This window comes from Xyrauchen texanus, chromosome 37 (genome assembly GCF_025860055.1).
Source record: "Xyrauchen texanus isolate HMW12.3.18 chromosome 37, RBS_HiC_50CHRs, whole genome shotgun sequence".
NCBI lineage: Eukaryota > Metazoa > Chordata > Actinopteri > Cypriniformes > Catostomidae > Xyrauchen > Xyrauchen texanus.
Window position 1 is genome coordinate 15901317 of NC_068312.1, and position 13876 is coordinate 15915192.

General features: G+C 38.3%; 2 protein-coding genes across 3 annotated transcripts; one reads left to right on the plus strand and one right to left on the minus strand.

Annotated features, from left to right (window-relative positions):
• Window positions 1-237: 237 nt before the first annotated feature.
• On the minus strand, window positions 238-5848 carry LOC127631211 (kazal-type serine protease inhibitor domain-containing protein 1-like). The gene is made up of 4 exons (XM_052109259.1): window positions 5203-5848; window positions 4668-4828; window positions 4265-4412; window positions 238-1462 (listed from the first exon to the last, which is right to left on the minus strand). Exons 1-4 carry the CDS (start codon window positions 5702-5704, stop codon window positions 1377-1379), a joined length of 897 nt encoding a protein of 298 aa, XP_051965219.1. The 5' UTR covers window positions 5705-5848; the 3' UTR covers window positions 238-1376.
• A 3300-nt stretch (window positions 5849-9148) lies between these two features.
• Window positions 9149-11653, plus strand: LOC127630965 (beta-crystallin B2-like). 2 transcript variants are annotated; one of them, XM_052108886.1, is made up of 6 exons: window positions 9149-9209; window positions 9419-9510; window positions 9603-9721; window positions 10299-10431; window positions 11026-11168; window positions 11334-11653. In XM_052108886.1, the coding sequence occupies exons 2-6, from the start codon at window positions 9448-9450 to the stop codon at window positions 11500-11502; spliced, it is 627 nt and encodes a 208-aa protein (XP_051964846.1). In that variant the 5' UTR covers window positions 9149-9209; window positions 9419-9447; the 3' UTR covers window positions 11503-11653. The 2 variants fall into 2 exon arrangements, with proteins under 2 accessions (XP_051964846.1, XP_051964848.1); XM_052108888.1 differs by having other exon boundaries at window positions 9172-9209; window positions 9422-9510.
• The last annotated feature ends 2223 nt before the right edge of the window (window positions 11654-13876 follow it).

The following is a 13876-nucleotide window of genomic DNA, read 5'->3' on the forward strand; positions in this document are numbered from 1 at the left end:
ATTGCTTTAACAGTTGACTGCTGAGTGGAAGTCATGAAAATGGACCCTGAAACCATGTGTTGTTACATTTGGTTAGTTAAAAATATACTGTTTTTGGAAAGAAAAATTGTATACTGTATTATATGACTCTACATCAGTCTTTTTTACAGTAAAATTACAGTACTGTACATTTACGTAAAAAACAACAGTCTTTGAGTTTTTTTTTTTTTTTTCATTTTTGAAACACTGCTCTGTAACAAATGCAAGCAGAAGAAGGCTGGATCTAAATGCAGTTCCTTAATGAAAAAAACTGAAAAGACTCACAACACACAGGAGAAACTGCAAAACTAGAACACATAGCTATATTACAGTCTGAAATAAACAGAACAAAAACCAACGAGGAAAACACTGGGATTAAATATACAGAGAACTAATGATGAAACGAGAGGCACCTGACAATGACAATGAACACAAGAACCAATCAACAACGAGAAGGAAAAGAAGCACAAAACCCATTATCAAATAAAAGACACGTTGTAAACAATTAAAAAAAAATTAGCGACCCTTAGTGGTGGTCGCCAGGGTACTCCTTACAGTACACAAGAATAGGACGCCTGCATTAATATCCAAAGACAGGAGATTATAGAGGTATATTAAAGTCAGCTGTGGGCTTAACTGACTCAAAACAAATCTGAAACACACACACTCAAAGGGGAAACTCAGAAACATACATAAACTCAGAGGCTGATGCTCTCTCAAAGTTCACTCTTCAGTTCCTCATGTCTTTCTCACTCTGTGTTTTGTTATCCAGTGGGTCACAGGGGGATGAAACAAAAAAGACATTCATGCCCAACACTCTCTTTACAAACTTCCTAGCTTGTAGCAGCTCCTGAACTGCCCTGCTTGCTACTCCACTCGTCTCATTCAGTGTTTTTCATCCATCTCAGAGCCCTGTTCCATTGGGAATTCACTCAAGCTTCTTCCCAGCTGTTGCCATGTTTGATTATCCAGATGTTGCATAAATCCTGGGGGTGTTTTTTTAAAGGCTTGTATACAGTTGTTGCCTGAGCGCAGGGCTGGACTGGTAATCTGGTATACCGGGCATTTTCCAGGTGGGCCGACGCACTTTGGGGCTGATCAGGGGCGGACTGGCCATCAGGAGAACTGAGCTGGCCAGTGGGTCGGCCACGAAATGGGCCAAGATAAGCTAAAATGAGCCACGTTATGCAGAACGGACCACAAAACGGTGATTTGGGCCAGTTTGTATGTAAAATCCCTGGCCGATTTCTCTTCCCAGTCCAGCCCTGCCTGTGCGCCTTATGCCAAGTCTGAAATTGTAAAGTCTCAATCAGTAAAAAAATTGTTGTTTGTCTTGGGTCAATTTCCTGATCTAAAGTTCAGTAAGAATCCCTGTCGTAGTCCTGTAACTGGTCATAGCCCATCATTGCATTCATGTTTTGTTCCAAATAGGCAGTCATCTCATCTAAGACAAAGAAAACGACAGATTATATAAAAAGTAGGGTTCAAAAGTCTGAGTGATTTAAAAATGTATCTAAAAAATTATCTGTGATTCAAAAATGTATTTACTGTAAACCTGGAAATAAACTAGCCTGAGCTCATAAATATTGCATGTCTTCAGTAATTTTTGCAAAATTATATCATGTGGTTCCTTACACATATCGAGGCAGATCCAAGGTGAAATGTCCACTGAGAGGTAGAAAAAAGCAAGTAATATTTTCTTCAAAACAGATTAGGTTTTTATGTAATGTTAATGTATTAAATCAACAGGCACATACTCCCTACCCTAAACCTAAACAATAGTGTAATAAAAAAGCAAATGTGAGATGAAAAATGCAGTTGCTGAAGCAACCACGTCATGTTATATTGTTTCTGCTCAACGTTTTGTCTCACATGTTGACTTGCATGCTTTGCTGGACTCATACATCAGTTATCTGCATTGCAATTGCAAATCTCTATCTGTTGAAATACTATGCAATTTAATCATGCTTGAACAAGCTTGTAAATGTAGTTCATGTATTGCAAAATGTGTATAAGTGTACAAGTGTATAGCCTTACAAGACAGTTAAAGTGTTTTGCTGTCATTAGATAGTATGGTGTAAGGAATAATTAGGGTAAAATTATAAGTGTTTATGAACAGACAATCTGCCGTTTTCACGAAACGGTCATTGTTGTTGTAGCGCCTTTTATAGTGTTAATTTCCACAGCAAACTGTCGTGATGCACACAGCAGTCCACAAACTGCAATATTTTATATGTAGATATGTATAATTTTTAAACAATCAAACAAACCAATCACATGCACAAATAATTAAATTTAATAAAATTCTGAAAGACTGTGCAAATTAATAAAAAATTATTAAATAAACAAATTAAGGTTTGGTAGATGCCATTTACACTTTTTGTAAATAGTGGCACATCCTACTTGCAGCCTGGTGTAAATTGTGGCAGATACGATTTGCACAGCAGTGTATAAAACAAACAACATTCAGTGTATGTAGTAATACTATTATGATAGAACTTCAATACATCGCTGGCAGTGGGACGAAACACACCTGATTTGTCACGTAATGGTGCATGCTGCCTTTAAATGCAGAGCGGCTCTAAAGACAACGGTCTCTTAAGGTCCAGGGACCAGATGACCGCACCACCATAATGATAATAATAATAATGACAATGACAATTTTTCCTATCTGTTAAGCTAGGCTGAGATCCATATAGAACGGCATGTGAGATGAAAGGTATGCATGCGGCCGCCTGCCCTACCCGAACCAACTGTACGATGGCGTACAAACACTGTCTGTCGTTGCTTACTTGGAATTGATATGGAGAGAAGAGTGAAATTGGACAATATAATATTTAGTCTTTCAACTGCCATACAAACATTGCCACAACAGTTCTTAAGTAATCATAAGTCAAATTGATGTACTTATGTCTGTGTGTCTTTTTTATATTATTACAATATTATCATATTTTTCCTAGTTTTGACTGGTTCCATCATAATATTGGTGTGCTTTTGGCCAGGCTGTGTTGCCAGTTCTATTTACATTCGTGCAAATAATTATGTCTATACTGAACCTTTGATACGGGGCCCTCTGGTGGTCACGGGAGCCTTATGCAGCTGCTTATGTTACTTATTAGGCAGGGCCGGCTTTGACTGGATGTGATGCCTGAATTCAGTTAATGAATGACGTAATATTTAATAAGCCAGAAACATTACATAGGCTTCCACATCTTTTGGAGCACAGGAGATGTTTGTTAGAACGTTCTCAAATCATCCTGGGATAAAATGGATTAACAGCCTGTGTTCAGGTTTTTAAATAACATTAATAAAAAAATTATGATAATCACTCAGTTTGTTATCCTGATAGTTTATAAATGTTAAATGTATCAAAACTAGGAATGTGCTTGATTAAAAGAACATATTCAGCTTAAATATAAACAGAAGCATTTTCACTATAAATGTAATAGCAAATGAAATATTATTGTGATATATTCAGGGCTTGACATTAACACCCGTCCACCTGCCAAATGTGGGTAGAAATCTGCAGTTACAGGTAACTCCATCACTCTTACTAGCAACGTTCATCTCAAGCGATACTTCTCATATCTGACACGCGCATCTCCACAAGGTGAATGAAACGTGCTTTTAGGTGAGCCGCGGCAGAGTACATCATCGTGCTCAAGAGATAACTCCTGTTCTATCCTACTTCTGTTCTAACTGGTCACGTTTGTCTTCAGATATTCTAAGAGATTACTTAAATCATTAGGCCTGTGTCCTGCTGAAGTCATTTCATTCTTGCTCAAATAACATTTCCAATAAATGCATGCAGTTTCAGTCTCTTATTACTTTTATCATTTTTTTGTGGGGTGGGGGATTTTGGCTAGTGAAAATGCTGATTGGCTAGTGACTTTGCAATAGCACTAGCCACAGGAGATGCTGAGCCTAAAAGTTAATGTCAGTCCCTGGATATATTACTGCTCAGGCATAGGCGGAAATCGCGGGGGGGTCGGGGGTGTCAGGACCCCCCCATCTGAGGGTTGTCCCCCCCTAAAATATCATTAAAATGTTTGTATTGTAAATAATATAATGATATATTCTTAAAATAATTGTTTAAGAAGTAAAATAATACAAATGCAAACGGGGGAACAACAAAAAACCCCTTGGTGTCCCCTTCAAAAATTGCTCTTGAGAATTGTTATGTTTATTGTCCCCCCCAACATTTTGATGAAATTTTCGCCCCTGTGCTCAGGGTAATATCTACTACCTGGTGGTAGCACCTCTAAAATTGCAGTGGCTGATACGTGGCCAAGCTCATTTCTTGCGATGCACCTGTATGTTCCAGAGTCCATCTGACTGGCCTCTTCAATCTGCAGCCAGCTGGAGAGCTCATACTTCTGAGGGCCACCACGTGACTACAGGAAAAATGAAAAATGGACAGGCAGAATTGGATCCCAAAAGACCATTTTTTTCCTATCTGCTAAGCAAGGCTGAGATCCATATATAACATTTGCAGTTCTTGACATGTTCATTGAGACATAAAACCCAGAATGTCTACCATGTCCTAAATCTTGGAATCATAAACACCTGCAGTAGATGAGTAGACATGAATCAAGGCTCTAAAAGTGTTTCAGTTCAAAACAAAGCTCTCACAATTAGCAGTACTTTACCTGAACAGATATGCGGGGATCATCGGCAGGTAAAATGACCTCTTTTCCGTCTTTCCTCCATTCTACAAGAGCCATGGGAAATGCAAACACCTCGCACAGAAATGCTATACTGCTGCCCGTTACATTTACCAGATTGTGTGGAGGAACCTTGATGATGGGGACTTACCAAGGACAAACAGAAAAAAGGGAGTGGAAAAGAAACCATATGAGAAGTAATATTCAGTATTATATTCACACTATTTCAGTGTGAGTTCAAGAGCTGTTTAAAGGTCATAAACCCCCCCTTTACAAAGCCACTGGGAAAATTATAGGGGCCAGGTCCAAAATCTCAAGTGCAGACAGCCAGAGGGAAAAATGCTCTTGAGATAACACTTACTAATTTCTTTCTTTCTTTCAAGAAACTTTTTATATAATTTGTGTATACAGATAACAGTTCTACTCCATATAAGAAAGAACGATAGAAATGATGGAAGGAAGGAAAGGAGAGGGGGGACTTTTTTTGTAATACTTTTTGTATAGGGTGTATTATACATACCTGTCTTGCACGGCCCATCGCTCATATTAAGTCCAGGCTTTAGGAAAGCCGCTTCTTTGAACTTGCAGAGATTCATGTAAGTCTCTCCATCTGACCCACACAGAGGTTTCTGAGACGCACACACACACTGAGGTTCTTGTTCCTCTCCTTTGACTCCATCCGAGCTGTCCAGTTTACACTGCAACCCCTCTCCACAGAGTCCATAATACACATTTCTCTGTCCGGGATCACAGGTTTGTCCCTCTAGATTTGCGCATTCAGAGCAGCAGCCGCAGAGGTCCTTCACCAGCCCCGCTCTGCAGCCCTGCGTGGGCGGACACTGCTCCGGCGCACACTCGTCGCACTCCTCCGTCCTGTTCCTCTCGTCAAATTCATCCGTCCCTTTGTAATAATCAAAGGAGGCCAAGTCCTCGTCTATGTAGTCATATGTGTAATTAGGAAAAAAGTCGCCAGGACTGATGCTTAAGACCAGCACAGCACAAATAACCAAATGCAAGGACATTCTGAGAGCTTATGAGGGATTGTCTTGTGCCCAAACTATGCATGTGATTTTTTTCCCCCTTCAAACAGTTTCTTTCTTTTCCCAAAGTTTTAAGCAACATGAGCTGCACGTATTTAAATGGATCTTCATCAGCTCAGACACTGCTTGCCGAGTCTACATAGGCATTTGAGAACTATGAAGGCGAGAGTGGCGACTTGAAGTTCTAAGGGGGCGTTCCCAACGAACACGTATACTTGCGTTAAAACGAACGCAGGTGTCTCAAGACCTGTTTTTAACGGTTGAAGATCTTTTTAATTTGACACTCGCGTCTTAAAAATGCGGCAGTCAAAGAGGTCAGTATAGCGCATTTTATGTAGACACAAAGCGCGACTGGACGCAAGGCAACTTTTAAGAGGACGAAGTAAATGAAAACGACGCGACATAGACAGAAAAACGTAGAGTAACGCGCGTACAATGTTTAGCAAAAAAAAAAAAAAGACAAAAAAAAAATTCATATTGAAAAATGTAAACTGCGCTCCCTTATGTTGGTTAAGGTGTGGCCTCCTCCCTAACGGTGTTTCTGCTTGTCTCCACCTTAAGTAGGCTGCAGCCTCTCAGACATTTGTGGCTGAACGAAAATAAACGCAGGAATTCTCCCCCACTCCCGGGAACTTCCTGCTTTGTCCATTTAGATACCAGGGTTGTAGCAAAAAAATAATGATGAATGCTTGTGGTTTATTACATGTTTATTAATCAATATCGATTTTAAAGGAGCGTATGTGAAACTGGTGAATTTAACTCGCGCAAATATCTAAGTACGCCACTAGATGGCGCTATTCCCTCTTAGGCAACTTGGACTTTCAGTGGGCTTTTCAGGATTCTGGTGGTTAGTTGTATTATTTTAATTACAAAAAATAATAATATATTTTTTATTTTATTTTACATATTTAAAATAATTAATAAGTAACCCATACGGCATACCTTGGGTCTTTAGTGACACGGGACCTCATTCCACTCCCATTCCACTCCCTGTGATTTGGATTTGTTTAGTATTCCTCAATCTTTCTCTTATAAATATTGTAACACCACAACAAATACTACTACTACAACAACTACTACTACTACTACTACTAATAATAATAATAATAATAATAATAATAATAATAATAATAATAATGTAATTAAAATATATTCTACAAAAATATTTTTTATATATATATTTACAATATATTTTGAACTACCATAAATTATGTTTATGATCATTTCATATCTAGAAAAGTTTAATTACAGGATATATATATTTATTTGTTTATTACAGAAGAAACTGGTATGTTATTCATACAAATAAATACTATGTCACATAGATTTTCTGTGCAACAATGGTGCATTTTCAGTATTCCTTATGTGTGTATACATGCTATTTCTTACTGAAGGTGGTGCTGTTGTGTCAGTGATTGATTTGATTTACTTTGTCATTTGATGACGAAACAACATGGAAGTAAACTATAGAAAAGTACAACACATGAACAGTTTGATTTTGCTATTGTCATTTGGGAGTACTACTAAAAGTATGTACATTTAGTGCATCTGTGTACACTCAATAAGTGCCTGAGAAAATACATTTGTGCAGCTTGTGTGTATGTGTAGCTCAATATGTGTTTGACAGGCATCTCATGAAACTCAAAATGTATTATATTCTATTATTTTCTACCTGTCTTGAACACACACACACACACACACACACACACACACACACACACACACACACACACACATATATATATATATATATACACACAGAGTACTGTGCAAAAGTCTTAGGCACATAAGATGTGTCACAAAAGCTTTTGTCTTATGGTTATTTATATCTTCAGCTTTAGTGTGTCAATAGGAAATATAAATGTTAGACTCCCAAAGATTACTTTTACAAATAGAAAAGATTAGAATAGAAGAACAGGGAGCCCTGCAACAGATGCCATGGCCCCCACAAAGCCCCCCCACCGAACAGTGTGTCAGTCTGAGATCACATAAAGAGACAGAAGCAATTGAGACAGCCTAAATAAATAGAAGAACAGTGGATAATTTTCCATGAAGTTTGGAACATCCTATCTGCCAACAACCAAGAAAAACCGTGTCCATGTATATGTAGGATAATTGGTGCTGTTTTAAAGTCAAAGGTGGTCACACTGAATTTTTATTTAACTTTTTTTTATGTACTTATAATGAATTAATGTGATTAATGAAAACTATTTATGTCATTATTTTTGAAGACATCCTCACTATGCAACATTCTTCACAAGTGCCTAAAACTTTTGCACAGTACTATATATATATATATATAAGTACACTATCTGGGTATTTTGTAGATCCATTTGTGATAGATATACCTGTGCTGGGTCTCTGTAAGAGTGTTGGATGACATTCTCATTAATTTAAGGGTTAATGAAATTAAATAAATTGGTTTAAAAAAACACTGCCTGATGTGAGTGGTGGTAGTGTAGTGAGCTAAAGCACATAACTGGTATTCAGAAGGTTGCTGGTTCAATCCCCACAGCCACCACCATTGTGTCCTTGAACAAGGCATTACTTGGGGGGATTGTCCCTGTAATAAGGGCTCTGTAAGTCGCTTTGGATAAAAGTGTCTGCCAAATGCATAAATGTAAATGTAACAGTTATGTGTTATAACTCTTCTCATTAATGTAAATCCTTCTCATGAAGGGTCTAAACTTAATTTTGTTTCAGCCATATTTGTTAATTAAAGTCATTATATCTGAGTAATGGTTTATCAATATTTGTATTATTATTATTATTTATTCTGAGAGGTTGAATTGTATTAGAAATAGAAAAGTAAGTAAAGGATTGAAAGATCTTGTGGTCACTGGAGTGCAATGTCCATCTGAACAGTAAGCTAGCACACTTTTGAGTGTGCTCCTAAAACGATAATCGATTAAAAAAATAATTAAAATTGCATTAAAACAAGAAGAGTAGTATATGCAGATATTTTTGTGACAGACACATGTAGTGACTAACTAAGACATGATCTCTAGGTTTTATAAAAAGAAAAAGGAAAAAACACATTCAACATTTTATTATACAAACCAAGTTTAAAATGGCATCTGAAATTTAAAACCTCACAGGATGCCATACATGTGTTCTGCGCTATTTCTGAATAGCATAGACGCTTTATTTTTTGTAATACCACAGAGTCTATCACTCTTGTTAGGTCCTGGACTCTTGGCACAGGTTGTGCTGAATCATGGGATATGGAACAAAGCATGGCTGGGCAAAACTGACAACTAATGAAATAACTTTGTGGGACATCAAAAGAAAAGTGAGGTGAGGATGATGATGTGTGTTTGGCTGCTGTTCCTTCAGCCCTCCCAGAGCCAACTATCCAGCCTATTATGATGTGATTATGAATGTGTTCTGGACATAGAAATGTTTTGGCACAGTTTCCGCCCCTGTGCTTGCAATATATAATGAGCCTCTGATGCCACCACACAGCGACTAACACACTCCGGAGCTGGTAAGATTATCCATATATCTGTTTATTCATGCTCTCCTGTCATATTGTTTTCTGCTATGTGAAAGGCATGTAAAAGTGTAAATATTTTTAGCAACTGCTCAATATTCTCATGTAGACATATTACAGAATATGCATTTGCTATGTCCTTTATTTTCACCATATCATTTAATTGACATGAATAATTATTTGTGTTTCCCCCTCTATTTAAGAAGCTCACCATACCCATTCCTGGTTCACTATGGCAACTGATCGCCAGAAACCTGCAACCAAGCAAAAGCAACCAGTTGCCAGTGCATTCAAGGTACATATCAGAATATTTGTGGTAGTGTGTTACTCGTCCATTATTCCTGCTTATCCTTTTTTCTACTCTCTCTTCCCTGTTTTATCCCACAGTTGGAGATCTACGAACAGGAAAACTTTCAAGGCCGCTGTCATGAGCTGACTGGACCCTGTAACAATCTCCAGGAGGTGGGCGTGGAGAAAGTGGGCTCAGTTCTGGTGCTGTGTGGACCGTGAGTGTGTTTGTTTTTGTGAGTCGGAGAGGAATACAATAGAGTATTTATGTTTGGCGTTCCACAAATCCCAATATTGTGTCTGTTAAAATTATAGTAGCATTTTCAAAATACACTCCTTTTCCCATATATATATACAGTATGCCAAATGCATAAATATGTGTGCATGTTCTTCTGACCCATTCAAACCGCAGGAGCCAGATATTATCCTTTATTTCTCTTTTATGCTACAAAGTAGACATGCACTTTTCAGAAAGGTGATTTTTAGGTGGATACAAATGTTCCTTCTATTTAGGGTCAGTCTGACTTCCACAAAATCACATTGTTGATTATGCCTTGGCACTCTAAAACCTTAAACAAAACTATTGTTAAAACCTTGCTTAAAATCACCTCTCATAAGATTAAAGTCATTTTTGAGATCACAAAATGGCTTTCAGACCACAGACAGAACATGAGTTCTAATATAAATGTCAGTGAGAGAAATACAAGCACGGTGAAGTACAAAAAGGTAGAAAAGGATGATGAAATCAATGCATGAGCCTTTCAAAGACAGACTGAGATGTACTTTTTTGTGTAGGTGGGTGGGATATGAGCAGCCCGACTGTAAGGGGGAACAGTATGTGTTTGAGAAGGGTGAGTATCCTCGCTGGGATGCCTGGACCAACAGCAGACGCAGTGACTGCATATTCGCCTTGCGCCCCATCAAAGTGGTAGAGTAACTAACAACTTACTACAGGAAGTTCAAATGTCTTTGTCCTGTATATACAGTGGGATCTAAACGTTTCAGACCACTGGTGAAAATGCAATTTTTGTTGCATTATTTTATAAATTATAATTTCAGTATAACAATTTGAGTGCAAAGTTGAACTGAAAACAAAAAAAATAGAAAAATAAATCCTACAGGAATTTCAGATATTATAGGAACTGTTAAGTGTTTGGTAGGTGCGAGATGCACTTAAGCTGGCATGGATTCCACAAGTTTAAAAACCTGATATGCCATGTTATTCCAGCATTGTTGGAGAATGTTCAAAAAACCATATTGTGTGCTTCAAAAGAAGCAAGGACCTTTTGTACAAAGGGTTTAACACGGTCAGTGTCAACAATTGGCATTATTGATTAGTGACCTAGAAATAGTTGAGAATATAAAGTATTTCTTCATCATAACTTTTCTGAATCATTAAACTTTTTATTATTTACATTTTACATTTTTTATATGGTCTCAGACATTTGCAACCCACTATATATATCAAGTCGTCCCAAATGGACATTGTTCAATATACTGTATATTGCTCTACACTTTGCAGGACAGCCAGGAACACAAGATCGTTCTGTATGAAAACCCAAGCTTCGCTGGGAAGAAAATTGAGATCATAGACGACGATGTTCCCAGCTTCCACGCTCATGGATACCATGAGAAAGTCTCCTCAGTTCATGTGCAGAGTGGCACGTGAGTAAAACCTTCCAAATCACTGACATCCAAACTTTTTGGTCTTATTTACAACATTTAACTCATATTTAGGATAATTTCTTATTCTTTACATCCTAACCTTTAAAACAGCCATTGTCCTACTGTGTAGTAACTGTTTTACTTTATATCTTATCTCCTTAATAGCTGGGTTGGCTATCAGTACCCCGGATACAGAGGCTACCAGTACTTGTTTGAGAAAGGAGAGTACAAGGAGTGTTCCGAGTTTGGGGCCGTGCTGCCTCAGATACAGTCGGTGAGGCGTATACGTGACATGCAATATCACCCAAGAGGGACCTTTCACCCCTCTAACTAAACGGCCAGCACACCCTTTTATCCACAGCTTTTGACATGCCCCCTTCTTTCCCAACTCTTCACCATTGAATGCTGATCTTTTACACCCCTTGCAATTGTGTCAGTGATTCTATTTGCTACTGCAGAGAAATAAACATCTGATTTTGCGCTAAGAGTGACTGAATGCATCTGAGCTTTTATATGGGATTATTTATTTTATTTAGGAATTTATTGAAATCCATGGATGATTGTGTCTGTCTAAATGATCTGAGCTGGATTCACACACATACTGTAAATGCCATCACAATAGACACATTATCATCGATGGTATAATATTTAGTCAAAAGCAGAAAAGGAATTTCATATGCCACACAATATGTATTGTGAAGTAGTTATTACATACAATATTCAGCAAAGCTCATTAATTTATTCTCCACCAGTCCACCACAAAGATACTAACACAACAGCATGCAATTATTGTTGTAATATATGTTTTTATACTGTGTAATATGATGACATTACACAAAAAAAAAATCACGTATCACTCAGTCATTCAGGCCTGCATATCATCTGACAGTCTGCACAGAAATCTGCCAACAACCTTAGGGAGTCCGATGGCATGTTCCCCCCAGGAGATTTATTATTTTATTTTGCAAAAAATCAACACCAAAGCATTCAATTCTGGTCACTTTAAGAAAAGCATTTTTTATTATTATAATTATCTCGTGTATGAGTAGCATTCATATAACTATTGGCTAAAGCGTTTCTACAAATCCACAGTTTACGTGAACAACCACTGGCTGATGCCATGATGATTTTAATTGCCTGTTTCTGGTTGCAAGACTCAGTAAGTGTTATCTGGAGTAAAAATAATTTCAGGCTCAACTTATGCAGTTGTTGGCTGTCATAGCAACTCAAAATATGTAATGATATGATCAAAACAAACCTCGAGTGTGCTTACTACACACACACACATATATATATATATATATATATATATATATATATGTGTGTGTGTGTGTGTGTGTGTGTGAGAAGTGTGTGTATATGTGTGTATATATATATATATATATATATATATATATATATATATATATATATATATATATATATATATATATATATACTGTTATTCACCTTTTTACAAATTACATTTGTAAACATTTTCACAAACATGATGCCTTTAACTTTAAACATTACATAACATTACCAGGTACGCAGATGCAAGCGAAAACACTGGAGACCGGAAATTGATCAAACAGTCGAATTGTGGAACACTTCCACGTTCAGGAAAAAGGTAGATAACAGTTCAGAACAAACGCGCTCAAAAAGCAAAACGCACCACAACGAATAGATCAGAACACTGTTTCAAGTCGCGTTTATATCAGTTTAAGAAGTACCGTTTAACTTGACCACGTTTAAAAAAAAATCAGCGCTCCCGTGAGAAATGCTAAAAACGACTCGGTTACTAACGTAACCTCGGTTCCCTGAGAGGAGGGAACGAGTATTGCGTAAGTAGCTTACGCTATGGGAAAACTCAGTTTCTCGAGAAATATTGAAGTCTTTATGTAAAACGCATTGCAGCTGCACAGCAGACAGCAATGAGCGAGGCAGCTCGGTCATTGGATGTGCTGCGGCAACTTGCTCAAACCAATGGCGGGGCGACTCTGAACGCGCGACCAATGGCGCTGCGCTCACGGCTCAGAGCCCGCCAAGATGGGTGTGGCTAGGGCTATATATTAGGCGCCCGTCATGAGAGTTCTTTAGGTTCAATCGACTGAAGCTGAACTGACCAAGCACAAGCACGGCAGCTTACGCAATACTCGTTCCCTCCTCTCAGGGAACCGAGGTTACGTTAGTAACCGAGTCGTTCCTCTCGAGAGGTCTCTCCTATTGCGCAAGTAGCTTACGCTATGGGAACACCATGCAAAACGCCGTGCGTGCTGACTTCAGCTCTATAAAGCCAGAGGCAGATGCCTGAGCCTTAAAGCAAAGTGATTATTCAACGAGCCGGCCAACGGCGAGCTATATAATGGGATAATACAGAGCGCCTTTGCCCCAAGGTGGCCCATGGTGGGAGCTCATTGTAAAAACATAAGCACATATCTTATGTACTGATTTTTTACTTACTGATATGCATAAAAACCCTCTAAGTCAGTCAGAGACGGACCTTATAAGGGAGGAGATAATGCTCAGCAAATACATACTCCAGTTCATACTACAGTCAGGCTGATAGAATGTTGGAATGCCATGAGGGGACCTGTAGGTTATAAAACCTGATAAATGTCAAAGGCAAGGTCCAGCCTGCCGCAGCACAAATATCTTCAATGGGTATCCCACTCGACCACGCCCACGAGGAGGCCATGCTCCTCGTAGAGTGAGCTCTGACGCCTAAG

What these genes read in the sequence shown, in the direction of transcription:
- LOC127631211 (XM_052109259.1), bottom strand. Translation starts at nt 5,704, where the DNA reads ATGTCCTTGCATTTGGTTATTTGTGCTGTGCTGGTCTTAAGCATCAGT. An exon ending in CGATGGGCCGTGCAAGACAG is followed by an intron (nt 4,829 to 5,202) that starts GTATGTATAATA and finishes GTCCTTGGTAAG; the next exon opens with TCCCCATCATCAAGGTTCCT. An exon ending in TTTAGAGGTGCTACCACCAG is followed by an intron (nt 1,463 to 4,264) that starts GTAGTAGATATT and finishes TCTTTGTCTTAG; the next exon opens with ATGAGATGACTGCCTATTTG.
- LOC127630965 (XM_052108886.1), top strand. Translation starts at nt 9,448, where the DNA reads ATGGCAACTGATCGCCAGAAACCTGCAACCAAGCAAAAGCAACCAGTT. An exon ending in CAGTTGCCAGTGCATTCAAG is followed by an intron (nt 9,511 to 9,602) that starts GTACATATCAGA and finishes TTTATCCCACAG; the next exon opens with TTGGAGATCTACGAACAGGA. An exon ending in GTTCATGTGCAGAGTGGCAC is followed by an intron (nt 11,169 to 11,333) that starts GTGAGTAAAACC and finishes TCTCCTTAATAG; the next exon opens with CTGGGTTGGCTATCAGTACC.